This window comes from Rhinoderma darwinii, chromosome 1, assembly GCF_050947455.1.
Source record: "Rhinoderma darwinii isolate aRhiDar2 chromosome 1, aRhiDar2.hap1, whole genome shotgun sequence".
Lineage (NCBI taxonomy): Eukaryota > Metazoa > Chordata > Amphibia > Anura > Rhinodermatidae > Rhinoderma > Rhinoderma darwinii.
The window spans coordinates 320,323,511-320,351,338 of NC_134687.1; the positions used below are offsets into that span (position 1 = coordinate 320,323,511).

The window sequence follows — 27,828 nt, forward strand, 5'->3', positions numbered from 1 at the left end:
TTTAGGGAATGGCACCCGGCGTGAGATACACAAAGTAAAACGTACCAGAATGCACCAATACAAGAGTCTTTGTCATGCCAGAAATATTGTAGACGTTTGTCTCGTTATTTATACTAGAACTTACCGAGAAGAGGGAAAGAATCAAACATGGCGGCCGCCGCCGCAGCATCTTTCGTTGCCTAGCAACGACGTGCACGTCCAATTTTCCTACTAGTGCTGAGCAAGATGGCGGCGGCAGCGCCTCCACCACCACCACCACCACCGGCTGCAGGTAACAGCAGGACGATTATGTGCTGATATTGCCTTCCTGTTCTGTGTCATGGAATAATTGTGCACAACATAATAATAATAATTGTGGATAACATAGCCGCCTGACCTAATCCATAAGGATCTGTAGGAGGATTTTAGCTCCGTAAAAAAAGCCTTTGTGTTTTTGTATATACGTCGCTAGTTGTCACTCTTGGTCCATTGTAAATCTAGTGTTTACCTTTGACCCCTGAATGAGGAGGTACTTTTAGTCATAAAGGGGAAGAACCACCTCCCAATCTCGTGGATTGCCCCCTAATAGTCGTGTAATACTATATTACCTCAGCAGTTTCCCCTAGTGATAACAACTGATGAGGGAGGAGTCGTTGTCCAGTATAAGTCATAATGCCCCCATTTAACTGTATAGAAAGTACACTCATAAGAAGACCTACACATGCAGTAGCTAAGTTTGGGCATTGTGATTTAAACATGGAGGTTTTCTTATAACTTTCTGTATATATTTTACTTCCTGAGGCCACTTTCATGAGCGTAATACAATTTTTTTTTTTTTTTTTATAACCTCCAGCTGTTCGAGAGAAACAGAGTTACAGTATAATTGAAGCCTATAGCGCTCCAACTTCCTGTTCCGATGAACAGGGGGAGGTCCAAGTGTTACGTCCGTAATACGGGCGCTAAAAAGCACCTATATTACGTGCATGTGAAAGCAGCACAGAAGTATTTTAGTCGGTATTTGGAAGCCCAAACCAGGAGTGGGTCCACAACAGGCAAGAGCTACAAACCTTTCCATTATAGCTTTTTTTTTTTTTTCTGTTTTATTTACCACTCCTGGTTTTGGTTTACAAATACTGCCATGTGAAAGTGTCATATAGCTAAGGCCCCGTGCACACGACCGTAGATTTCGTAATTACGGACCCATTAATTCCTATGGCCGACTGGCGCCTTCCCGTATATTTACGAGAAGGTGTCCGTGCCATAGAAAGGCTCCGCAAAAGATAGGGGTGAAATCTGCAAAAATACATCCTATCAATGGAGAGAGGCGAAATCCGCAGGAAAATTCACATTACATATGCAGAAGTATTGCCCAAAGATGGTCATTACCATTTATTGTTATGCTTTTTTAAACTGAATTGATCGAAACCAACATATGAAAATTAGTTCCATCTCTCTTAACCCCTTCCCTCTTTAGCCACTTTTGACCTTCCTGACAGAGCCTCATTTTTCAAATCTGACGTGTCACTTTATGTGGTAATAACTCCGGAATGCTTTCACCTATCCAAGCGATTCTGAGATTGTTTTCTCGTGACACATTGCACTTTAAGTTACTGGCAAAATTTGCTCGATATGTTCAGTACTTAATTGTGAAAAACACCAAAAATTAGCGAAAAATTGCAAAAATTAGCATTTTTCTCAATTTAAATGTATCTGCTTGTAAGACAGGCAGTTATACCACACAAAATTGTTGCTAATTAACATCACCCATATGTCTACTTTAGATTGGCATCGTTTTTTGAACATCCTTTTATTTTTCTATGACATCACAAGGCTTAGAACTTTAGCAGCAATTTCTCACATTTTCAAGAAAATTTCAAAAGGCTATTTTTACAGGGGCCAGTTCAGTTGTGAAGTGGTTTTGAGGGCCTTATATATTAGAAACCCCCAAAAAGTCACCCCATTTTAAAAACTTCACCCCTCAAAGTATTCAAAACAGCATTTAGAAAATGTCTTAACCCTTTACACATTTCACAGGAATTAAAGTTTTCTTCAGAAATAAATTTTTAATACAATTTTTTTTATAACACAGAAGGTTTTACCAGAGAAATGCAACTCAATATTTGTTGCCCAGTTTCTGCAGTTTTAGGAAATATCCCACATGTGGCCGTAGCGTGCTACTGGAATGAAGCACCGGCCTCAGAAGCAAAGGAGCACCTAGTGGATTTTGGGGCCTTATTTTTGTTAGAATATATTTTAGGCACCATGTCAGGTTTGAAGGGTTCTTGCGGTGCCAAAACAGTAAAAATCCCCCAAAAGTGACCCCATCTGGGAAACTAGACACCTCAAGGAAATTATCTAGGGGTGTAGTGAGCATTTTGACCGCACAGGTTTTTTACAGAAATTATTGGAAGTAGGCCGTGAAAATTAAAATCAACATTTCTTCAAAGAAAATGTAGGTTTAGCGATTTTTTTTTTCTCATTTCCACAAGGACTAAAGGAGAAAAAGCACCGCAAAATTTGTAAAGCAATTTCTCCCGAGTAAAACAATACCTCACATGTGGTAATAAACGGTTGTTTGGAGACACGGCGTGGCTGAGAAGGGAAAGAGCGCTATTTGGCTTTTGGAGTTCACATTTAGCAGGAATGGTTTGCGGAGGCCATGTCACATTTACAAAGCCCCTGAGGTGACAAAACAGTGGAAACTCCCAACAAGTGACCCCATTTTGGAAACTATACCCCTTGAGGAAATTATCTAGGGGTATAGTGAGCATTTTGACCCCACAGGTTTTTTGCAGAAATTTTTGCAAGTAGGCCCTGAAAATAATAATCTACATTTTTTCAAAAAAAATCTAGGTTTAGCTAATTTTTTCTCATTTCCAGAAGGACTGAAGGAGAAAAAGCACCACAAAATTTGTAAAGCAATTTCTCCCGAGTAAAACAATACCTCACATGTGGTAATAAACGGTTGTTTGGAGACACGGCGTGGCTGAGAAGGGAAAGAGCGCTATTTGGCTTTTGGAGTTCACATTTAGCAGGAATGGTTTGCGGAGGCCATGTCACATTTACAAAGCCCCTGAGGTGACAAAACAGTGGAAACTCCCAACAAGTGACCCCATTTTGGAAACTATACCCCTTGAGGAAATTATCTAGGGGTATAGTGAGCATTTTGACCCCACAGGTTTTTTGCAGAAATTTTTGCAAGTAGGCCCTGAAAATAATAATCTACATTTTTTCAAAAAAAATCTAGGTTTAGCTAATTTTTTCTCATTTCCAGAAGGACTGAAGGAGAAAAAGCACCACAAAATTTGTAAAGCAATTTCTCCCGAGTAAAACAATACCCCACATGTGGTAATAAACGGCTGTTTGGACACACGGCGTGGCTTAGAAGGAAAAGAGCGCTATTTGGCTTTTTGAGATCACATTTAGCAGGAATGATTTGCGGAGGCCAGGTCACATTTGCAAAGCCCCCGAGGGGACAAAACAATGAAAACGCCCAAAAAGGGACTCCATTTAGGAAACTACACCTCTTGAGGAATTCATCAAGGGGTGTAGTGAGCATTTTGACCCCACAGATGTTTCATAGAATTTATTAGAATTAGGCAGTGAAAATAAAAACAGTCCTTTTTCTTCAATAAGACGTAGCTTTAGCGCAAATTTTTTCATTTTCTCAACAAATAAAGGAAAAAAAGAACCCAACATTTGTAAAGCAATTTCTCCCGAGTACGGCAATACCCCATATGTGGTCATAAACTGCTGTTTGGGCAAACGGCAGGGCTCAGAAGGGAAGGACCGCCATTTGGAGTGCAGATGTTGCTGGATTGGTTTCTGGGCGCCTGTGGGCCCAAAACAGTGGAAACCCCCCAGAAGTGACCCCATTTTGGAAACTACACCCCTCAATGCATTTACCAAGGGGTGTAGTAAGCATTTTAACCCTGCAGGTGTTTTGTAGAAATTAGTGTTCACTCGATGTTGCAGAGTGAAAATGGGATTTTTTTCCATAGATATGCCAATATGTGGTGCCTGGCTTGTGCCACCATAACAAGACAGCTCTCTAATTATTATGCGGTGTTTCCCGGTTTTAGAAACACCCTACATGTGGCCCTAATCTTTTGTCTGGACATATGACAGGGCTCAGAAGTGAAGAGTACCATGCGGAGTGGAGGCCTAATTTGGCGATTTACAAAGTATTCGTTCACAACTGCAGAGGCTCAGATGTGAAATAATAAAAAGAAACCCCTGATAAGTGACTCCCACTATGGAAACTGCACCCCTCAAGGCATTTATTAAGGGGTGTAGTGAGCATTTTCACCCCACAGGTCTTTTCCATAAATGAATGCGCTGCGGATGGTGCAAATTAAAAATTCATATTTTTCCCTAGATATGCCATGCCCAGCTTATGACGCTGGAGACACACACCCCAAAAATTGTTAAAAGGGTTCTCCCGGGTATGACGATGCCATATATGTTGAAGGAAATGGCTGTTTGGGGACGCTGTAGGGTTCAGAGCAGAGGGAGCACCATTTGGCTTTTGGAGAGCGGATTTTGCTTGGTACTATATTTGTTTGAGTATTGCTGGTGTTTTATAATGTGGGGGTACATGTAAGCGGGGCGGAGTATATAAGGGGCATAGTCAGGTGGTATAAAAAAATAAAAATTATCCATAGATGTGTGTTACGCTGTGAAGCAATCCTTTCCGCACAGGCCAGTGTCGCACTGATAAATGGTGTCATTTCTTATCCCCCTTTTGGTCCACACTCCGCACCTTTTGTAGTTTGGGGAATTTTGCTGGGAAAGTGTTGTCCTGGTATAATACGGGCACCGTCGCTTCCAGCGGATATGTTTGGGCTCTCCCCTTCCTGGTTCCCTAATTTTAGGTCCTTGATAGATCGCCTCTTGAAACAGAAGAAATGTTCCCCTCGGGCACAACTGCATATTTTTTTATTTCCTGACTTATTGGAGCCATAACTAATTTTATTTTTCATAGACGTAGCGGTATGAGGGCTGGTTTGTTGCGGGACGAGCTGTAGTTATTATTGGTACCATTTTGGGGTACATGTGACTTTTTGATCACCTTTTATCCTATTTTTTGGGATGCCAGGTAAACAAAAAAACGCAATTCTGGCACAGCTTTTTTCGTTTTTTTTTTATACAGCGTTCACCATGCGTTATAAATTACATGTTAACTTTATTTTGCGGGTCAGTACGATTCCGGCGATACCTAATTTATAGCACTTTTTTATGTTTTACAACTTTTTGCACAATAAAATTACTTTTGTAAAAAGAATGTATTTTTTCTGTCGCCAAGTTGTGAGGACCATAACTTTTTAATTTTTTTGTCGACGGAGGTGTATGAGGGCTTGTTTTTTGCGGGACGAGCTATAGTTTTTATAGGTACCATTTTTGGATACGTGCGACTTTTTGATCACTTTTTATTCTAATATTTGTAGGGAAAGTGACCAAAAAACAGAAACTCTGGTAAAGTTTTTTACGTTTTTTTTTTTACGCTGTTCACCGCGTGCAATAAATAATATAATATTTTGATACCTCAGGTCGTTACGGTCGTGGCGATACCAAATACATATGGTTTATTATTATTTTTCAATAATAAAGGACTTGATAAGAGTAAAAGGGGGATTGTGTTTTATTTGATTACTTGAAACTTTTATTGTTTTCAAACTTTTATTTTTTGCACTTTTTTTTACACTTTTTTATACTTTTTTTACACTTTTCTTCAAGTCCCACTAGGGGACTTGAAGGTCCAACGGTCAGATTATTTTTTTTCTAATACATTGCACTACCTATGTAGTGCAATGTATTAGATCTGTCAGTCATTCACTGACAGCAAGCCGATTAGGCTTCGCCTCCCGGCGGGGCCTAAATCGGCTTCCGTAATGGCAGAGCAGGAGACCATTGTGTCTCCTGTTACCATAAAAGCAGTCGCCAGTCCCGATTGCGATCTGCTAGTAACCGCTACGATGCAGCAATTGCTTTCGATTGCTGCATCGAAGGGGTTAATGGCAGGGATCGGAGCTAGCTCCGGTTCCTGCCGTTACAGGTGGATGTCAGCTGTACAGTACAGCTGACTTCCACCGCTGATGACGCCGGATCAGCTCCTGACCCGGCGCCATCTTGCCGGCAGCTACGGAAGCCGATCAGGCTCCGCCGCCGGGCGGATCTTGACCGGCTTCGGTGCTAGGCAGACCGGGAGGCCAGTATTAGGCCTCCGGTTGCCATTGCAGCCACCGGAACCCCGGCAATTTCATTGCTGGGGCTCCGATGAGCTGCAAACACCTTAAGTGCAGCGATCACGTTTGAGCGCTGCACTTAAGGGGTTAATGGCAGGGATCGAAGCTAATTTCGGTCCCCGCCGTTACAGTCGGATGTCAACTGTAAGATACAGCTGAGATCCGACGATGATGGCACCGACTCAGCTTCTGAGCCGGTGCCAAACATTTGACGTAAATGTACGGCATTTTGCGGGAAGTCAATGCTTTCCATGACGTACATTTACGTCAATTGTCGGGAAGGGGTTAACTGGTTTAAATGTTGTTGTAAATTTTTCTAGGTAATTTCTGATTAACACTTTGCCGCCAGTCCACGTCCCTGTGCTATTAGCTTGTTAATTTATGTTCTGCCTTTCACGGGACTGCGCACACAGCCTGATCCTAAACTGTGAGGCTGAGCTCACATGGGGCGGATTCGCTGAGTAAACGCATGCAGCATATCCGCCCTGTGCGCCGCAGGGAATTCCAGGCTAAAAACTGCACCAAACTGTGGAGTTTTTAACCCGGAATGTCCACTGTGAGAAACTGCAGCACTTAGGCGGCCTGATAGCAGTTTTTAATGTCCATTTTGCATTAGTGTCTCCAAATGGATCTCCTTTGTCAGGGTTTTTTTTTTGTCCCAATCGCCTGAAAACACTACAGTGCCCATGTATCTGGTGCCGCAGCGTCCTTGTAGAACCCCCACATGTAGATCGCACAGTCCCACCCTTCCTTGTAGATAGCTGTACCCCACCCCATCCTTTTTGTACATAGCGTCCACTGTAGCTGCCACTAGGGGCTGAATTCCCAGCCAGAGGTTGCCGACACTTTGACCAGGGATACAGCTCCTAGTGGGTGCTACAGCGGCGCTACCTACAAGAGGGGGTGGTGAACTGTATGGGGGTAGTATCTACAAGGAGGGGTAGTATCTACAGGATGGTGCGGCTATATACTAGGAGTCTCTGCTTCCCTATGGAACTACTGTTCCGCACTGTATCATTTTGTTCACTACAGAACAGCAGTTCCGTAAGGAAGCAGGGACAGAACGGGGCGAAGCTTGTCAGACTGGGCAGATCAGTCAGTGACCAGGCGGCGGGGTCCAGCTTCCTCCTGCAGCACGGCGCCACAAAAAAAAATGGTTTTAACGATTCTGTTAGAAAACAGAATCGGCAGAGGCCTTGAGGGCTAATTAATCAAATGAATTAGATTAATCGCCCAGCCCTACTATGACATGTCAAAAGTTTTTTCAAAGTTTAGTTACCCTTTAACAATACTTTCAAAAAATGTTGACGTGTTTATAGTGACGTCAGAAGTTTTGATTGGTGTGGGTCCGAGCTCTGAGACCCAACCGATTGCTAAAACAAAGTGGTAGAAGCGTCGTGCTGAGCGTTGTGCTCCTTCTTTTCTGAGCGAGCGGTGTATGGGCTCATTGACATGCTATTGACGACTCCGGGATTTTAAATCTCCTGACATCATGGTCCATATTTGGACAGTGACGTCAGGAGCATCACCAGGGTCGCTGTTTCACTAGTCCCTCGCCAGAGTGCTTCCTATGCTCTTGTCGGCGTCTCCAGCGTTGTAAAGCTCCTGAAATAACTTTCCATATATGCATAGTGACGTCAGGAGTTTCCCCAGGTACAGTGCTTCAGGTAGCGCTCTGCCCTGGGGGTTCAGGTGATGCATCCCACTGTTTGCTTATACAGTGGGATACGTTGCAGCCTTCCGTCCCAACGTATACCTCTTACAGAAGTAAAAAAAATTGTGAAGTGAACTAGGGCTAATACTCATGCTGACTCTGACCCACGAAGAAAGTCAGAGGTGAAAGTCAGACATCATTTGAGTTTGTAGCAGCACATACATATATGCACATCTAATACTGCAAATGGCACCCCTTCTAACCTACTTCATGTACAAATAACGAGCTAAATTTTATGATTTCTGTTACACTATATATAATTGCTAGATAGATCTTGGAAGTCATAGCGGTTGTCTCTCTTTAAAAAAAAATAAAAAAATGAAAGCCGGACTGACGTACAACTGATCGCCGCTGAAATGGCGTCCTGAAACCCAGATCAGCTTTTATCGCGGGGGGGGGGGGGGAGTTGCAGCTGGCCATATATTTACATTGTGAGTAGACATATGATGAATTGACATAGTCAATATTGCTTATTTATTTAAATAATCAGGCAACATATATATATATATATATATATAACCTTATAGGAGCATGTAACCTTTTCTGTTAGCCAGGTGTCAGTCAGAGATCGATATCAGTCAGGCCTAATTCACACAAGCGTGTTCGGTCCGTGATATACGGTCACTATGATGACCGCATTTCCCGGACCGAACACACTGCAGGGAGACTGGCTCCTGGCATCATAGTTATCTATGACGCTAGGTGTCACTGCCTCTCCGCAGAATTACTGTCCTGTACTGAAAACATGATTACAGTACAGGACAAATGTCCCAGAACGAGGCAGTGACACCTAGCGTCATAGATAACTATGATTCTAGGAGCCCGGCTCCCTGCAGTGTGTTAGGTATGGGAAATGCGGCCGACATACAGTCCGTATATCACGGACTGAACACGCTCATGTGAATTAGGCCTCCGGCTCGGGTGTCATGTGCTCAGCTGTCAGGACTGAGATCAGAGAGCAAGTTTCAAGAGTCAGATGTCGGGGTAAGAAATTTGTCTCAAACGTACATTAATATGTTGTTTGACTCTGATATCGGAGGATGTCCTAATATGCACACTGTATATTTCCTGTCTTAGAAACTGAAGGCATGAGAAATCTGAAATACAAACAGCGAACGTAAAAAGCTAGCCATAGTGAGGGTAGTTTCACATGCGCCTTTTGATGCAGTTTTTGACGCCAACGGCAGGTGTGTATTTTAAAGGGAGAGAGAGTATATAGGAACGATTCTACTTCTCTTTTTCTTAATCCACCATATATGGGCCAACAGCCAGGATCCATAGAAGGCCCTCAGGGCTGTCTGCCGATACGCCTAGCTAACAAATAACTATTAAACGATTAAATTGTGTGCATGTGCTGAATGGCGTCAGGAGCCAGTGCTGCATCGGAAGGATGTAGAGGACTCCACTCAGCAGCAGTGACTTGGTAAGTATAATATTGTGGATACTGTCTGCTGGGGGCCCTGTATCTAAGCCTGTCACGTGTTCTACAGTCTGCTGGGGCCCTCAGGAGGGAGCAGAACGATCTTACACCCACGCAGATCACACGACATGACGCCGATAGGAAGGGTCATGTGATGTAATCACTGGGCCCGGCTGAGTATTGACACTGTAGAAGTAGCTAACTGTCAGCTGTTATTGTCAGCCATATTAGCTCTTAGGGTCCATTCATACGTTAAGGTGCGGTTAGAACTGCATCGAAAAAAGGCATGCATTTACTATGATCTGGTGCATTTTACAATGCAGCTGCGTTTTTACCGCAACGGAAAACGCTTCAAAACGCGGTTTAAACGCACCTTAACTGAAATATGTGAATGGACCCTTATTGAAGCGGTTTTTCTGTCACCCTAAGGCCTCATGCACACGACCGTAGCTGTTTGCACGGTCCGTGATTGCGTCACAGACGGCCCGAGAAGTATCATCCGCGTCCGCAATCACAGACTGTGCACACACGAGTGCATTGAGTTTAATGAGCCCACAGCTACGGTCGTGTGCATGAGGCCTCAGAGTCCTCTCTCAGGTGTCACTTGCTGACAGTCCAGTAGAGTTCTACCATTCATCATCCAGAGCGACATTGAATCTAAGGGTATGTTCACACGATGAGAGGCATTTACGTGTGAAAAGACAGACTGTTTACAGCTGCCTCGTTTCACACGTAAATGCTCCTCCTCGTAATTTACGAGGCGTCTGAGACGCTCTGAGACGCTCGTAAATCTTGAGCTGTGCTTCATTGAGTTCAATGAAGAACAGCTCAAATTACGTGGCAAAGAAGTGCCCTGCACTTCTTTGCCGAGGCAGTCAATTTACGCGTCGTCGTATGACAGCTGTCAAACGACGACGCGTAAATGACAGGTTGTCTGCACAGTACGTCGGATTGTCTCATTACAACAACCCCTATATATATGTATATGTATATGTGTGTGTATATATATATATATATATATATATCTCTCGTGCCCGATTGGAGAGCTATTTTGTAAGAGCAACGTCTGTTCTGGCGGACCCATCCATGCTTCACATTGACGCATATATGTATTCGAATTGTCTGCATGTAATGCTGCAGGGGAAGAATGGATTCCTTGACGTGGCTCTCCCCAGTAATAAAAGCAAATCGCCAGGGGTTAGAAAAGACGGACCCACAGAAATTGGGCTACTGTTTACAAAAGTATTTACCAACACCTTTAACCCCTTAAGGACACGGCCAATTTTAGCCTTGAGGACAGAGCAATTTTTTGTAAATTTCCCTCTTTGCATCCCGACGCTCATAACGCTTTTATTTTTTGTACGACGTAGTTGTATGAGACTTTGTTTTTTGCGGGACGAGTTGTACTTTATGTACGTACCATTTTTTGGTACAAATACATTATCGTTTAATTTCTATAAATTTTTAATTAGATTAAAATGCAGAAAAAAAGCAGTTGTGCAGCAGTTTTAATATTATTTTTTTTACACCATACACCGATCATAATAAATAATGGTATACATTTGTAGTACAGGTTGTTACGGTCGTGGCGATACCAAATATGTCTATATTATTTTGTGTTTTGGGACTTATATTTTAAAAAGTTGATTTATTATAAAAAATGTGTGTTTCTGTGTATTTTAATTACTTTTTATTTATTTATTTACCATTATTTTTTTTTTACATTCATTTAACTTTTTTTTTTAATCCCATAAAGGGATTTATAATTTTTATTTTGTAACTGTAATGTACTGGCATAGATCTATATGCCAGTACATTAGCCTGTTACTGATCGTACACAGGCAGTTGTTAGGGCATACCTCAGTATGCCCTAACAACAGGAAATATGTTCAGACAGCCCTGGGGTCCTTCACTGGACCCTGGGCTGTCTGGCCATACGAGTTGTTGGCTTTGATCGCGTCACAGTTATATTCTGTGACGCGATCAATGTGCAGTCCCCTCTCCTTGAACGCCGCGATCAGCTGTCATCGCGGCGTTCAAAGGGTTAACAGCGGAGAGAAGATGTTTCTCTCCTCTCCGCTGTCAGAGCGGGGCCGTGGCTGTGTATTACAGCCGTTGCCCCGCTCTCGATCGCACACACACAGACGGCAGAGACGGCTGTCACACAGGACGAGTATGCTCGTCCTAATGCGCGAAGTGCTCGCTGCTCAGGACGAGCATACTCGTCCTGTGTCGGCAACCAGTTAATGGAGAAATCAGAGAGGGAAAAAATAACTATGGCTGTTCACATCATCATTGCCCTTCTGTTGAGGGGTTTCGTCGGGTTAAACCCTCAACGGTGATGTGCACAGGTCCTATCTTCTCCTACATAGAAGTCAATTACCTTGCCTGCCATAATAAATGATATATGTATAGCCTACTCTGTGGACGCACTAAATACATAGACCTACATCGCTCCATGTTCTTCCTTACATGTCATAATTCTCCAGATTATCAGAAATGTAAACCGGTGTGTTGTATCAGATTGATCTTTTCTATGCATGAGTTTAACCACGGTCTTCTGTGACATGTATGTTGTATGGGTAACCCTATAAAAGGCTTATTTTACACGCTAATATTGTAAAACAGCCTAATAAAAGGGCAATAGTATGAGTCACTTGACGCACGCACCGTGTCAGCCTAATGTCATTCAACTATTTCTGTGTCTATTTCCATTATGTTGTGTAGCACTTAGCTGTATATACGCTGTGAAGAGTACACAGGTCTTGCATCTACTTTCCATTAGTACACAAAGGAAAGGGGTAATAGTGGGTGTAAGTAATTGACATTAATGTCTTTGCTTCAGGTTTTGTTTTCTAAAAATATGACCTTTTATGTATCTCCGTCTAAGATGCAAAGGGATACAGCTTTGTTATTCTAGAAAGAAAGGACAGATATCATGTGCGGGATGGCACCTAAACTGACTATTAGATCATTATCATCCAACTCTGTTCACATCTGCGTCAGAGGCTCAGAAAATCTATTATTACTTTGTTTTCGAGTAATTGACTATTTGGTCCTATCCGCTCAGTCTTCTGCTTGTGATCTGGTTAAACGCTACATTATATTGCAGTAGAAAAAAGTGCTGGATTATCAGACTTTCTGGATTATTGGTGTCTGTTTAAAGGAATGTTACTGTATCTTGCATATACATTCCTCAACCTCGAAATGCAACACCAAGATTTAAAATATAAAAGGCAACAGTTATACCGCTCTGACGATTTTTTTTAGAACGACAATCCAATGAAACATCCTTTGAAAATGTGACATTCTGCGGCACGCATGCAGATAGGAAATAAATAAAAAAAGTCCAAATGGTGCAAGTTCGTCCTGACACCTATAGATCTACGAGGACTGCATTGTCAGCATGGATTGTGTTGGTTAATTCTACCCTGCCACTTTTTAAAATGAAGCCCGTGTATGCCCTGATAAGTTTTCTACAGTGTAGAGCACTTGGATAGCCAATCCTCATACTAACTCATAGCTGGTCATTGCTCGAGTTGCTTGGGCCTGATCTTTGCTGATGTCTCTCTGCGGTCCCCCATTCCTCCACTAAACTCCACCAGTAACTCGCCAGATTTTGTTGTACATATTCTCCTGATAAAGAAAGGCTGTTAGTCCAGGTTTTTTTTGTACTCTCATATATATGCATATCGATATATGAAGAAATGTACCCGTAAGTTTTTTTTGTTAATTGACCTTATACACCTGGTAATATTGTTCTTCTTTTATACAACATTATTTTGTACTTTTGTATCTGTACTGCTGTTTGCTATGAGGTCTTAATAAAATTACCTTTAAAAAAAATAGTAATATACAGCTACTTCTTTAGGCTTGAATTCACTGTATTAACCAATGTATATAAATGTGCTCCCACAATATAGGAAAATTAATAAATTCACTGAAGTGACAATTGAGTAAAATATACCTTTTATTTTATAACTCGCTAAAAACAGGGGTACACTCACCACTGTGAAAAAGCCCCACCGTGTGTATTAAAAACGTATTAAACAGTAAATACGGAGTACAGATTCGATTGGTGAACCCTCTATGACTCAGTGTTTGTATAGATATAAATCCGGAATCAGCATTTAAACATGGGCATAACAATAGTTTAGACCCCAAAACACACCAGAGTCCGTGATAACCGCACCGGAAACTCCTAATGCTAGGTATACAACAATGCTACTGTTCCCTATGCTAAAATTCCTCATTACAACCGACCCTACGCGTTTCAATACTTATCCTCAGGGGTCTGTATCTTGGTCACTCTGGCCAGAATGCCAGCGATATTTATTCAGCAGCAGATATTCTGCTGTACATCACGGAAGGATGCTCGCATAGATGTCAGCGGTCGATGTTGGTTCCGGGTTGTCAGCTGACAGCCGGGGGTCACATGGACAGGCGTCACGAATTCGGGTGGTGAGTTTGATTGGCTGGTTCGGTTAGCGCTGCCGAGAACAGGGGGAGGAGTTAGGTGCTTATAGTAACTCATAGTCCCGAAATGAAGCATGCCGCTGACATCTATGCGAGCATCCTTCCGTGATGTACAGCAGAATATCTGCTGCTGAATAAATATCGCTGGCATTCTGGCCAGAGTGACCAAGATACAGACCCCTGAGGATAAGTATTGAAACGCGTAGGGTCGGTTGTAATGAGGAATTTTAGCATAGGGAACAGTAGCATTGTTGTATACCTAGCATTAGGAGTTTCCGGTGCGGTTATCACGGACTCTGGTGTGTTTTGGGGTCTAAACTATTGTTATGCCCATGTTTAAATGCTGATTCCGGATCAATATCTATACAAACACTGAGTCATAGAGGGTTCACCAATTGAATCTGTACTCAGTATTTACTGTTTTATACGTTAATAATACACGGTGGGGCTTTTTCACAGTGGTGAGTGTACCCCTGTTTTTAGCGAGTTATAAAATAAAAGGTATATTTTGCTTCTTTAGGCTATGTTCACATCTGCGTCAGGGCTCCGTTCCGACGTCTTGTTGGAGCTTTCCGTCGGAACAGAGCCCTGACTCACACAAACTAAAACCATAGGTTTCCGTTTCCATCACCAGTGATTTCAATGGTGACGGATCCGGTGCCAATGGTTTCAGTTTGTCTCCGTTTTGCATGGGTTCCGTCGTTTTGAATCTATAGCGTAGTCAACTATGGTATTCATCCCGTCAAAACAACGGAACCCTTTCACAAGGGAGACAAACTGAAACCATTGGCACCGGATCCGTCACCATTGAAATCACTGGTGATGGAAACGGAAACCTATGGTTTTAGTTTGCGTGAGTCAGGGCTCTGTTCCGACATAACATCAGAACGGGACCCTGGCGCAGATGTGACCGAAGCCTTACATGTGAATAAATTTGCCTTCATTATATTATTATCCTTTTAATGGGTTTATTCAGTTTAAACAACCCCCTTCTCAGCATCCACTTTCCCAGATGGGGGCTGCTGGGACCCTTCACTACTATTGGCAAGGGAAGTGTTCGCTAAGTATTCATTCACGTAAGCATAGAAGCAGGAGATGAGTAGCTTTACACTGTACCCATTTAACAAATGGGCCGTCTGTGTATTTCATGGACACCCTGGGTCCTCCAGAACAAGAGCCACTTTTTATAGTGACTCCAGCTCTGGCTAATAGAAGGGGGTCTTAACGAGGTCCCCCCACAATTATCTCTATATCCCCTCACAGGGCAAAGTAAAAGGCTTGTTTAAAATTTATGTCAGTCATTTTGTATTCCTCTGTCCTTTCAAACTGCCTTTGGCTTCAGCTAAGTAAAATTTTTATCCAAAACTAGAGAACTGTGAATATTAAATAGTTTTTTTTTTTTGTCTAACCATGCATGGAAATGAAGTTACTTTTTTAACTTGTAAAAACTAAGATTTCTATGAAGTGTAATTTCCCATCCATTCTTTGAATTTATGCTTGTTCCATAGTCTTTGCGAGCAAGAACAGAGTTGCTATTTTGGCAGAACTCGACAAAGAGAAGAAAAAATTGCTCCTGCAAAATCAGTCTTCAACTAACAATCCAGGGGCGAGGTAAGAAAACATTTTTGGCACATAGCTAGAATGACTACTGTTTGCTGTCGTCTAGAATTTGAATACAAAGGTAGTTCCTTATGTTGATATGATTTGGTATGGCCACCAAATCGCACGAGAGGAAGACAGCGGGACAGGTAGGGGAATTTAATTAGATGGGTTCTAGTAGATAAAGTTTAAAGTACTGTATATCTGCAGTTACTTAGAGAACCTCACGTCTAAAGTTCGTTGATATACTTTTATGGCAGATACATTTCCCATGCCATGAACGAGTGATCAATAGGGGTTCACGAACCCAAGGACAAGGGAGCCCGGTTAGTACAATCGGGAGCTCTTGTATTTCTCATTCATTTCACTGGGACCAGTCCTTCTCAATTAACAAGGCATAAATGAGTTTTGGCTAGAAACTGAAGCTTAGACTAGAAGAGGAGCATTAATGTTGGATCTACATTTTGAGGAAGGGTAGACAGAGCATATCGTATCAATACAGTACATTTTGATTTTGGGGCTTATAATTTCCAGGTTCCATTATAGAGTGAACAATTTATCACTTTTATTTGTATTTCTTGTATCTTCTTACAGTATAGCCCTCGCCAGGCCAAATGTTAACAAGGATTTCCGGGACCATGCAGAGCAGCAACATATAGCTGCACAACAAAAAGCTGCACTACAGGTATGTTGTAAGTTTAAACAAAAGGGATATCAGATGGGAATGTCCACAAAGGTCAACATGAATATTTAAATTCTACATCCAACCTACCTACTGGAGTTGTGGTGATGAGGATGGTACTTTCTTGCATACTGGTCCTGTCCAACGTTATCCTCTTTTTGGGACGTGTGGTTCATGAACTTACTGGCACTACCTTAACCCTGGATCCGGCCCTGTTCATTCTCCATTACTGTGATATCTCGATTGAAGCATATAAGCGCTTATTACTTCGCATTCTTCTAATGGCTGTTCCTTCTCTATCCCTCTGGATTTCCAAGGTCACTGACATAATGCTGATGGAAAACATGACATCCTCTGTTAACTCCTTCCCGCACCTTGACGTTAATGCACGTCAATGTGAGCAGTAACTTTGCGCACCTTGACGTGCGCTAACGTCAGTGCTTTGACAGTTAACCGCCGCGTGGCGCTACACCGCAGCGGCGGTTAACTGTGCAGGGTGTCAGCCCTGCTCTCCCCGTTGCCGATCAGTGGCCTGTCGCCGCTGAAATCGGCAATTAACCCCTTCGATGCCGTGGTCGATTGCGATCACCACATTGAAGAGGTTTACAGCGGATCGGCAGCCCCCCACATGTATTTGCGGGGGCTAGCGATCCTTCTCACGGCAACCAGAGGCCAGACAATGACCTCCGGGTTGCCATGTACGGAAGCCTCGGAGGATCAGCCTCCGGCCGGTCCTCCTATACTTCCTGTCAGTGTGACTGTCACGTCACAATGACAGTTAGAACACATTACACTATGTGTGTAGTGTAATGTGTTCCAGCAGCGATCAAAGCTGCAAGTCTAAGTGTCCCCTAGTGGGACAAGTAAAAAAAAAGATATTAACATTTTTTTTAAAAAGTGTAAAAATAAAAGTTAGAAATGACATAAACAAAGAATGCTTTTTTTCCTATAATAAGTCTTTTATTATAGGAAAAAAAAAAAGTACACATATTTGGTATCACCGCGTTCGTAACGACCCCAACTATAAAACTGTAATATTATTTTTCCCGCATGGTGAACACCGCGAAAAAAATAAACGAAAAACAATGCCCGAATCACAATTTTTTGGTTACCAACCCTCCCAAAATATACAATAAAAAGTGATCAAAAAGTCGCATGTACGCCAAAATGGTACCAATACAAACTACAACCCGTCCCGCAAAAAACAAACCCTTACACCGCGTTTTTGACTGAAAAATAAAAAAGTTATCGCTCTCAGAATATTGTGACACAAAAAATTATTTATTTTATAAATAAGGGATTTTATTGCACAAACGCTGCAAAACATAAAAAAATTATATACGTATGGTATCGCCGTAATCGTACCGACCCGCAGTATAAAATATAATGGTAATTTATAGCCATGGGGGAACGCCATAAAAAAAAAGAATAAAAAACATTGTCAGAATTGATGGTTTTTGGTCACCTTGCTTGCCAAAAAATGGAATAAAACGTGATAAAAATTTTTTCTGGTACCCCAAAATGGTACCAATGAAAACTACAGATTGTCCCGCAAAGAATAAACCCTCACACAGCTCCGGTGGAAAAAAATAAAACAGTTCTGGCTCTCAGAATATTGCGATGCAAAATATGCAGAGTGTTCCAAAAGCAGATAAGATCGGCCGTCATTTATCAGTGCGACACCGGCCACATATCGGCAGATTATTATTTATTTACTGCATCATTATACCCTCTTATTATACCCTGATGTACCCCGCACAGATAACATATGCCCCCACATTATAAACTGAAACACCAGTAAAACCCCAAACAGAACTACTACCAAGCTACATCTGTGCCCCAAAAGCCAAATGCCACTCCCTCCCTTCTGAGCCCTGCAGCGTGCCTAAACACCAGTTTACGTCCATAGATATGGCATCGCCATACCCAGGAGAACCCGGGTTAATATTTTATGTGGTATTTGTCTTCAGTGGCACAAACTGGGCATAACATATAGTGCACTAAAATGGCATATGAGTGGAAAATTTTAATTTTCACTCTGCACCATCCGCTGCACATTAACCCCTGCGCGCACCACGACATAGCATGTTCTAGTGTGGGGGGTGATGTATGGAGCGTCTCACGTGAAAAAAAAAAGCATTTAAAACGGCAAAATCACAGTTTTTTGGTCACCTTGGCTCTACCTAAAAATGTAATAAAAAGTGCTCAAAAAGTTTTATGTACCAAAAAATGGTACCAATAAAAACGACCGCTCGTCCCTCAATAAATAAGCCCTCATACCGCTCTATTGACTGAAAAAGAAAAAAGTTGTGGCTCTTGGAACGCGGGGAGGAAAAAACTAAAAAGGAAAATAAAAAAATGGATCAGTCCAGCAAGGGTTAATTACTTTCTAATGAAAAACCATTTATGACCACACGTGGGGTATTGCCGTACTCGGGAGAAATTGCTTTACAAATGTTGGGCAGCTTTTACCCCCTTTATCCTTTGTGAAATTGAAAAAATGCAACATTTTAGTGGAAGAAATGTCGATATTCATTTTCACGGCCTAATTCTAATCCTGCAAAAGACTTGTGGGGTCTAAATGCCCACTATCTCCCTAGATAGATTCTTTAAGTGGTGTAATTTCCACTTTTGGGGGGTTTCCACTATTTTGGCCTCTCAGGGGCTTTGCAAATGCGACATTGCACCCAAAAACCATTTCAGCTAAATTTGAACTCCAAAAGACAAATAGCGCTCCTTCCCTTCTAAGCCCTGCTGTGGGTCCAAACAGCAGTTTATTACCACATATTGCATATTTCCGTAATCGGGAGAAATTGTTTTACAAATGTTGGGGTGCTTTTTCTCCTTTATTCCTTGTAAAAATTAAAAATGGCTAGCTTTTTTCAGAAAAAAAGTAGATTTTTACCTTTACAGAATAATTCCAATGAATTCAGCAAAACAACTGTGGGGTCAAAATGCTAACTTTACCCCTAGAAAAATTCCTTGATGAGTGTAGTTTCCAAAATGGGGTCACTTTCCGGGGGTTTCCACTATTTTGTTCCCTCCAGTGCATTTCAAACGTGACACGGCACTGAAAACTATTCCAGCAAAATCAGAATTTCAAAATCCAAATGGTGCTCCTTCCCTTCTGAGTCCTGCTGTGGGTCCAAACAGCAGTTTATTACCACATATGGGGTATTGCTATAATCGGGAGAAATTGCTTTACATATGTTGGGGTGTTTTTTCTCTTTTATTCCTTGAAAAAATTAAACATTTCTAAGTTTTTTCAGAAAAAAAGTAGATTTTCATCTTCACATACTAATTCAAATAAATTTAGCAAAAAAACTGTGGGTTCAAAATGCTAACTATACCCCTAGATATATTCCCTGAGGGGTGTCGTTTCCAAAATGGTCACTTTTGTTTATTTTTATTGTTTTGGCCCCACAAGACCTCTTCAAACCTGACATGGTACCTAAAATATATGCTAAAAAAAAAGGAGGCCCCAAAATCCACTAGGTGCTACTTTGATTCTGAGGCCTGTATTTCAGTAAATTAGCGCACTAGGGCCACATGTGGGATGTTTATAAAAACTGCAGAATCTGGGCAATAACTAATAAGTTACATTTCTCAGGTAAAACCTTCTGTGGTATAGAATTTTTTTTATTACAAATGAATTTTGTAAAAAAAAAATGAAATTTGTAACTTTCACCTTTTCTTTGCTTTAATTCCTGTGAAACGCCTAAAGGGTTAAAACACTTTCTGAATGCTGTTTTGAATACTTTGAGGGGTGCAGTTTTCAAAATGGGGTGATTTATGGGGACTTTCTAATATATAAGGCCCTCAAAGCCACTTCAGAACTGAACTGGTCCTTGTAAAAATCGCCTTTTGACATTTTCTTGAAAATATGAGAAATCGCTGCTAAAGTTCTAAGTCTTGTAACGTCCTAGAAATATAAAAGAATGTTCAAAAAACGATGCCAAATTAAAGTAGACATATGGGAAATGTTAACTAGTGACTATTTTGTGTGGTATTACTATCTGTTTTACAAGCAGATACATTTAAATTTAGAAAAATGCTAATTTTTGCAAATTTTCTTCAAATCTTGGGGTTTTTTACAAATAAATATTGAATTTATCGACCAAATTTTTTCCCTAACATAAAGTACAATATGTCACGGGAAAACAATCTCAGAATCACTTTGATAGGCAAAAGCATTCCGTATTATTACCACATAAAGGGACACATGTCAGATTTGAAAAATCGGCTTCGTCCTGAAGGCCAAAACCGGCTCAGTCCTGAAGAGGTTAATGTTTCTGTTGACAAACATTACAAAACATGGTATATGGTACAACTGGATGAATTTTCAGCCCTTAGAGACCTTTTCTGTGAAGCTTGATTTGACCGATCTCCCATCTTGATCCTTTATCTCTGGGATTCGTTCCTCTATGCCATGAGCATATCCTCATACCCTTCCTATCTCTTCACCCCCCCCCCCCCTTTTATTATCTTCTTTTCCTTTTTCTGTTCTCCTTCATTTTCTCATTGTCGTGCAGAAAATGGTTGTACTCGCTGCATACCTGTGCGAGTTTTTTAAGCTACCTGCACTTACCAAGTTTTCTTTTTTATGTATATGTAATATTTGTTCTTTTATAATGTTTATTCAAACAATGTAAAATACAATAATAAAGAGAGAATAATTTTTTTTAAAAATAAATAAATGCACGGGCCGAAAAGGCGGACGGCTGTGCCCGTAATCGCGGCCCGTTATTACGGACACTGCCATGTTCATGGGGCCTTAGACAGCCTTTTTTTAACAGAAAAAAAAGTTCAGTACTCTGCACTTTTATCTCTGTCGTAAAAAACGGATGCACGCTAACGAATGCAATTAATAAACCTATTGATTTCAATGGAATTATTAACGGATGCATTTATATCCGTTATTCTTATCTAAAAACGGATCAGGGTAACGGATTATACAACGCAAGTATGAACTTAGCCTTACATGCTACACGTTTGATAAAGGCCATCCGAAGAAAGAGATTGATTTTTTTTTTTTCCTCTTTTTAATGGTCTGAAAAGTTTTTGGTCTGATGGCTTGCCGTTTGTTTCTGTAGATACTTGGTTTTCTTTATAAATGCTTACTGTTGATTGTATAAGTCAAATTATGTGTGGCTGTTGCAACCTATGTAGTGCAATGTATTAGATCTGTCAGTCATTCACTGACAGCAAACCAATTAGGCTTCGCCTCCCGGCGGGGCCTAATCGGCTTCCGTAATAGCAGAGCAGGAGGTCATTATTAGGTCTCCTGTTGCCATAGCAGCATCGGCAGCCCTGATTGCATGGCAGGGCTGGCGAACTGCTTGCAACCTCTAAGATGCAGCGAGCTCTGTTTCCTGCTGTTACAGGTGGATGACATCCACAGCTGATGACGCCGGCTCAGCTCTTGAGCCGGCGCCATCTTGCTGTCGGCTACGGAAGCCTTTCAGGCCCCGCCGCCAGGCATGGGCTGGAAGTATTCCATGCTAGGCAGACTTTCATTTGCTGGGGTTCCGATGAGCTGCAAACCGCTTTAATGCAGTGATCGCCTTCGAGCGCTGCATTTAAGGGGTTAATGGCGGGGATCGAAGCTAATTTCGGTCCCCGCCATTACAGCCGGATGTCAGCTGTAAGATACCGCTGACATCCGACGATGGTGGCACCGACTCAGCTTCTGAGCCGGTGTCCACCATTTGTCGTATGGATGCGGCAAAATGCGGGAAACTCTAGCTATCCATTACGTATCCATACAGCAAATGTCGGGAAGGGGTTAAACTGATACTCTCTTTTTCATCCTTTGAATTTTGGTCACATTTCCTTACCTTTCTACCAGGACTCTACGATGGACCCATAGCACGGGTGTGTTAGAAAGGGTTCCTCTCTGTTCCAATTCATATTGGTAGAGGCACCAGACAGGATTTCCCTCTTTCGCCGACCTTGTTTGCTTTAGCCATAGAGCCTCCGGCTAACCTCATCAGATCCAATCCGAATATTAAGGGGGTCACGCTCAGCTCGGTTGAACTCAAGTGTGCGATATTTGCGGACAATTTTCTAATGTTTATAACATCCCCTATACAACATTGTCCAAACTTTTCCAAACTCTTAACCACTTTGGGGAATAGCCATAAATCTGTGGCACTAAATTCATCTCCCCCCCCCCCTCCCCCAGACAGACTGCTTAAATTGAACTCTGACTTCCAATGGGCACCTCACTTCCTTACCTACATGGGCATTAAACTCACGCGTTTTATAAATACTGTATACAAGACAAATTGTTTGCCTCTATATAAACAGTTAGATACTGACCTCCATACATAGTCTTAATGTTCATTGCCCTGGTTTGACAGGATTGCCTTTATTAAAATGACTCTAGTGCTGGAGTGCTATACTTGTTTTGCACCGTTCCGATCAGGATACCTCATAAGCTATCCATATTCTACAAACCAAAATTATGACGTTAATATTGGGCAAGAACCGATTCCGTATACTAAAGAAGACTTTAAATTACTTAGAATTACTGGGGGATTGAGGGTGCCCCACGTGCTACACAAATCACAAATCAGCTCGTCTGGCACAAATGACGGATATTTATTTGAGAATATATTACCCTCAGTGGGTGCAGTTGGATACTGTTGCTTGAGGCCCTATACTTCTTGAGACCATACTGTGGCTTCGTCCTCAGGAGAGACCCCCTATAATGGCTCCCGTGTTATCTCAAATGTTAGGCTTATGAGACGCACTTGCTGGTAGGTATTGTCTGAAATCATCCCATGCACCCATAGCATCTATTTGCTGTAATCCAGAGTTCCCTCCGGGGTTACAGAAACTTGCATTTTAACAGTGGATAAATAAAGGTTTTTATAGGATTTACTTTTTTTTGTAGGACGCGATATGAACATTTTAAATTTATTTAGGGATCCACACTACCTACCACACTCCAAATACTTGAGATATAACCAAATCAAACATTTCTTGCTATCATGGAAGAATAGATTTGAAGATATCTCAACGCTGACCATTTTGGAGCGTTTATGCTGGTCCCCTTTTCCTAGGGGTAAGATTTCATATATCTACTCTGAGTTGGTTACCCTACTTCCTTACATGATTAAATGGGAGTCAGAGCTTGGGAGCGAGTTGGACCTGAACCAGTGGAGAGACATGGCATACCAAATCTCCAAGGTATCAACTAACACATCTTTTATAGAAGCAGGATGCAAAGTAATAACGGTGGTACATGGTCCCGTCCCGATTATTCAAAATATATTCAGCTTCTGAGCCAGGTTATTTTCGACAATGTGGTGGAAGGGGTACCTTACTCCATATTTAGTGGGAGTGTCCTATAGTCGCCAAATCTTCGTTAGAGGTGTTTGATTTTATAAGGTTCTTGACGCATACATCTTTACCTGTAGATTTGGTCACTGCTCTTCTTAAAGAACCGTTATACGCGATATCCAAACATACTAAAAGACTTATAAATATATCCTGTTAGCAGGTAAATTTGCAATATCTAGGTCCTGGTGTATGGTAACTATCCTGATGGACCTGGTTAAAAATAAACTATCATGGTCAATGACCAACTCGCCAGTATGGTGGCAGACACGCAGGTTAAGTTTGATAGGTCTTGCCGGGTCCCGAAATCCTATCTTGCCATGTAACTGGAGCGAACGATGTGACGTGGAGGTGGATCGGGGGGAGGGAGAGAAGAGAGATTGTGAGAATAGTTTCTTATGTTCCTCTCTTTTTTAATTTCTAAACAAAAAAAAAAGATGGCCTACCATATACCTTATCTCTTGTTTCTGTGTCTGTTATATCCACACACGTGGACATGTCTACATCCTCAGGATCTATCCCAAGATCCAAGGACTTTTGGTTTCAGTTCTCAGTTATTTATCATCTGATTTCTCCACTATATGAATATTATTAATCTTTAGGACACATGACAATTTTTTTTTATTATTATTTTTTTTAAATCCATTTCCAACAATTTTTGCAGCTAATATTGTATGTTCTCTCTGCAGCATGCGCATGCACACTCATCTGGATACTTCATTACCCAAGACTCTGCATTTGGAAACCTGATTCTCCCCGTAATCCCACGTCTGGAGGCTGAGTAACACCGGACAATGTCTTTCAAATCTCCAAAGGCCATAGCTGAAGCCCATCTTATTTGTACTGTCCCCAAGCTCTGTATAACTCCTGTGTGTGTGTGTGTGTGTGTGTGTGTGTGTGTGTGTGTGTGTGTGTGTGTGTGTGTGTGTGTGTGTGTGTGTGTGTGTGTGTGTGTGTGTGTGTGTGTGTGTGTATGTATATATATAATATATATATATAAACATTCTGATTTTATTATGCTATTTTTCTTTATACAGACCGGTGTTTACTTTCAAGTCATTATTTAAGAATTTGCCACAGACACAAAATAAGCAGAAATATAGACTTCAGGCTAATGTAACACAATGCAATTGATTTGTTTGACCATATCAATAAAATTAAGTTGTTTGTTTACTTTTAACTTTTTTCGTTTTGTGACTTTTATCTATTTCCTCCATAACCGCATGGACACCATCTGTATTTAGATCTTTACGTAATACATTAAACCTGAATTCAGTTAGGCCTAATTCACATCTGCTTTGGAGCTTTGCGTTAGAGGTCTCCATCGTAGATTCCGCTGAAAAAAATGGAAATCATAGCGCAGCATGCTGCACTATTTTTTCTGGTAAAGCCACGGATTCCCTGAAGGAACCCATTAAAGTCAATGGGATCCTTCGGGTGCCGGTTGTTGAACGGAACCTGCACTTCGGTCATTTTCATTCTGCTCCTCTTACGGAGCAAAGCAACGGGATACCGAACGCAGATGTGAACAGGGCCTTACAGACAGTCTCAAAGGGGAACAACGTCATTGCAGCCCCAAACAAACTGGGAGTGTGTTTTCTCTTATTTCCAACTGGGCGTGTATTGTGTTTGTAACATCTGGGCGTGTTTACTTGTTTTACTAGCTGGGCGTTGTGAATAGAAGTGTTTGTCAGCATCATACATAAGAGAAAACACACTCCCAGTTGTCCATTAGAAAGGCTCATTTGCATAAATATAAAATTGCTCATAACTTGGCCAAAAATGATCGTTTTTCCCCCCAAATTTTTTTTTTACTGTTATCTACATTGCAGCGCCGATCACATGCAATAGCAGATAGGGATTTGATAATCTGGTGACAGAGCCTCTTTAAGGCTCAAGATAAACCAATAGGGCAGAAATGCACCAAAAGTCATATGTATACTAGTTTTATTTTTTGTTATTTATTGTAAACTGAACCAGGAGATTGGATTTACCGAACTGTTGGGGAAGCAAAATGTCAATGTTATTTTAATCTTTTTGCAAGTATGTTTCACTGTTAAATCTTGCAAATTTTGTGTGTTTTTTTTATTTAACATTACTTTTATTTTTTTACTTTTTTTAATTTTTCAACTTCCCAACATTTGACGTATCCATACGCCAAAGTCGGGTAGGGGAAGTATGAAGCGGGCTCACGGAGTGAACCCGCTCCATACGATACGGGTGTCGGCTGTTTGTTACAGCCGACACTTCAGAGTAATGAGAGGCATCGCGCTCGAGCGCGATCCCGCTCGTTTAACTCGTTAAATGCTGCAGTCAATAGCGACCGCAGCATTTAAATTCTTTCCTAGTACAATAAATGGTGCTATGAAAAACTACAACTTGTCCCGCAAAAATCAAGCCCTCATAGTACTATATCGACGGAAAAATAAAGACATTATGGCTTTTGGTAGGTGGGGAGGAAAAAACGAAAATGAAAATCTGAAAAAGGGCTGCGGCGGGAAGGGATTAATGTACTGGCATATATCTATATATTGCTCGTACACAGTCAGTTGTTAGGACATACCTCAGTATGCCCTAACAGGAAATATGGTTAGACAGCCCTGGGGTCCTTCAATGGACCCTGGGCTGTCTGCCTATATATGGTATGGCCCTCGATCGTGTCACAGGAATTGCCTGTGAGGTGATCCAAAGGGCACACCCCCTTCTCATTTCCCCGAGTGTTGCGGCGGTGGTCAGCTTTGATCGCAGCATTCAGGGGAATAGCGGCAGAAATGAGAGCTTTCTCTGATCTCCGCCGTTACAGCGGGACTGTGGCTGTGTAATACAGCCATTGCCCCGCTCCTAACAATAAGTGCGCGCGCGGTCAGCATGGGGTGATGCAGCGGCACTGAACTGAAGACAAAACGTGGGGGGTGTTTTGCAGTGTGCCCGCCATGTTCTGATTTCAGTGTCGCCGCTCATTAGTGCAGCGCTGGTCGCATCACCTCCTGCTGACCACCCGTGCACTTCTCAGTAGCGGGGCAATGGCTGCATTACACAGCCGCAGCCCCACTCCTATACATTCATGTGTTACTACACCGCGTTCCAAATTATTATGCAAATGTTATTTTTCGCTGATTCTCCTAAATAGTCGATGCAAATGACAGTCCGTATAATCTTCAAGCCGCCAACCGTTGGAGTATAATGCAAATTTTATTGAACAAATCTAATGATAACAGATTTTTTTTTTTAGAAGTAAAAAACTCAAAATGCACCATCTAAAATTATTATGCACAACAGAGATCAAAACATTTTAAAGGTTGTAAAGATAACTAAAATGGTAATTTGTTGAATTTGCAGCATCAGGAGGTCATATTTACAGAAATCAAAAGCTCTTTCAATCAAAAAAAAACTTAGCAGGCCAAGTTACATGTTAACATAGGACCCCTTCTTTGATATCACCTTCACAATTCTTGCATCCATTGAATTTGTGAGTATTTGGACAGTTTCTGCTTGAATATCTTTGCAGGATGTCAGAATAGCCTCCCAGAGCTTCTGTTTTGATGTGAACTGCCTCCCACCCTCATAGATATTTTGCTTGAGGATGCTCCAAAGGTTCTCAATAGGGTTGAGGTCAGGGGAACATGGGGGCCACACCATGAGTTTCTCTCCTTTTATGCCCATAGCAGCCAATTACACCGAGGTATTCTTTGCAGCATGAGATGGTGCATTGTCATGCATGAAGATAATTTTGCTACAGAAGGCACGGTTCTTCTTTTTGTACCACAGAAGAAAGTGGTCAGTCATAAACTCTACGTACTTTGCAGAGGTCATTTTAACACCGTCAGGGACCCTAAAGCGGCCTACCAGCTCTCTCCCCATGATTCCAGCCCAAAACCAAACGACTCCGTCACCTCCTTGCTGATGTCGCAGCCTTGTTGGGACATGGTGGTCATTCACCAACCATCCACTACTCCATCCATCTGGACCATCCAGGGTTGCACGGAACTCATCAGTAAACACAGTTTGAAAATTAGTCTTCATGTATTTCTGAGCCCACTGCATCAGTTTCTGCTTGTGAGCATTGTTTAGGAGTGGCCGAATAATAGCTTTATGCACACTTGCAAACCTCTGGAGGATCCTACACCTTGAGGTTTGCGGGACTCCAGAGGCACCAGAGGCTTCAAATACCGGTTTGCTGCTTTGCAATGGCATTTTAGCAGCTGCGCTCCCCTTCCTATTAATTTGTCTGGCAGAAACCTTCCTCATTATGCCTTTATCTGAACGAACCCGTCTGTGCTCTGAATCAGCCACAAATCTTTTCACAGTACGATGATCACGCTTAAGTTTTCTTGAAATATCCAATGTTTTCATACCTTGTCCAAGGTAT

General features: G+C 41.8%; 1 protein-coding gene across 1 annotated transcript; it reads left to right on the forward strand.

The window, feature by feature from the left end:
* Positions 1 to 4: 4 nt before the first annotated feature.
* INIP (INTS3 and NABP interacting protein) lies at positions 5 to 24,639 on the forward strand. The gene is made up of 4 exons (XM_075825581.1): positions 5 to 271; positions 15,343 to 15,445; positions 16,028 to 16,118; positions 24,149 to 24,639. Exons 1-4 carry the CDS (start codon positions 226 to 228, stop codon positions 24,242 to 24,244), a joined length of 336 nt encoding a protein of 111 aa, XP_075681696.1. The 5' UTR covers positions 5 to 225; the 3' UTR covers positions 24,245 to 24,639.
* Positions 24,640 to 27,828: the final 3,189 nt, after the last annotated feature.

Bases quoted from the DNA above. Each gene is read 5' to 3' on its own strand.
- INIP (XM_075825581.1), top strand. From the start codon at position 226: ATGGCGGCGGCAGCGCCTCCACCACCACCACCACCACCGGCTGCAG. The intron at 272-15,342 runs GTAACAGCAGGA...CTTGTTCCATAG, and splicing joins ACCACCACCACCGGCTGCAG to TCTTTGCGAGCAAGAACAGA. The intron at 15,446-16,027 runs GTAAGAAAACAT...ATCTTCTTACAG, and splicing joins ACTAACAATCCAGGGGCGAG to TATAGCCCTCGCCAGGCCAA.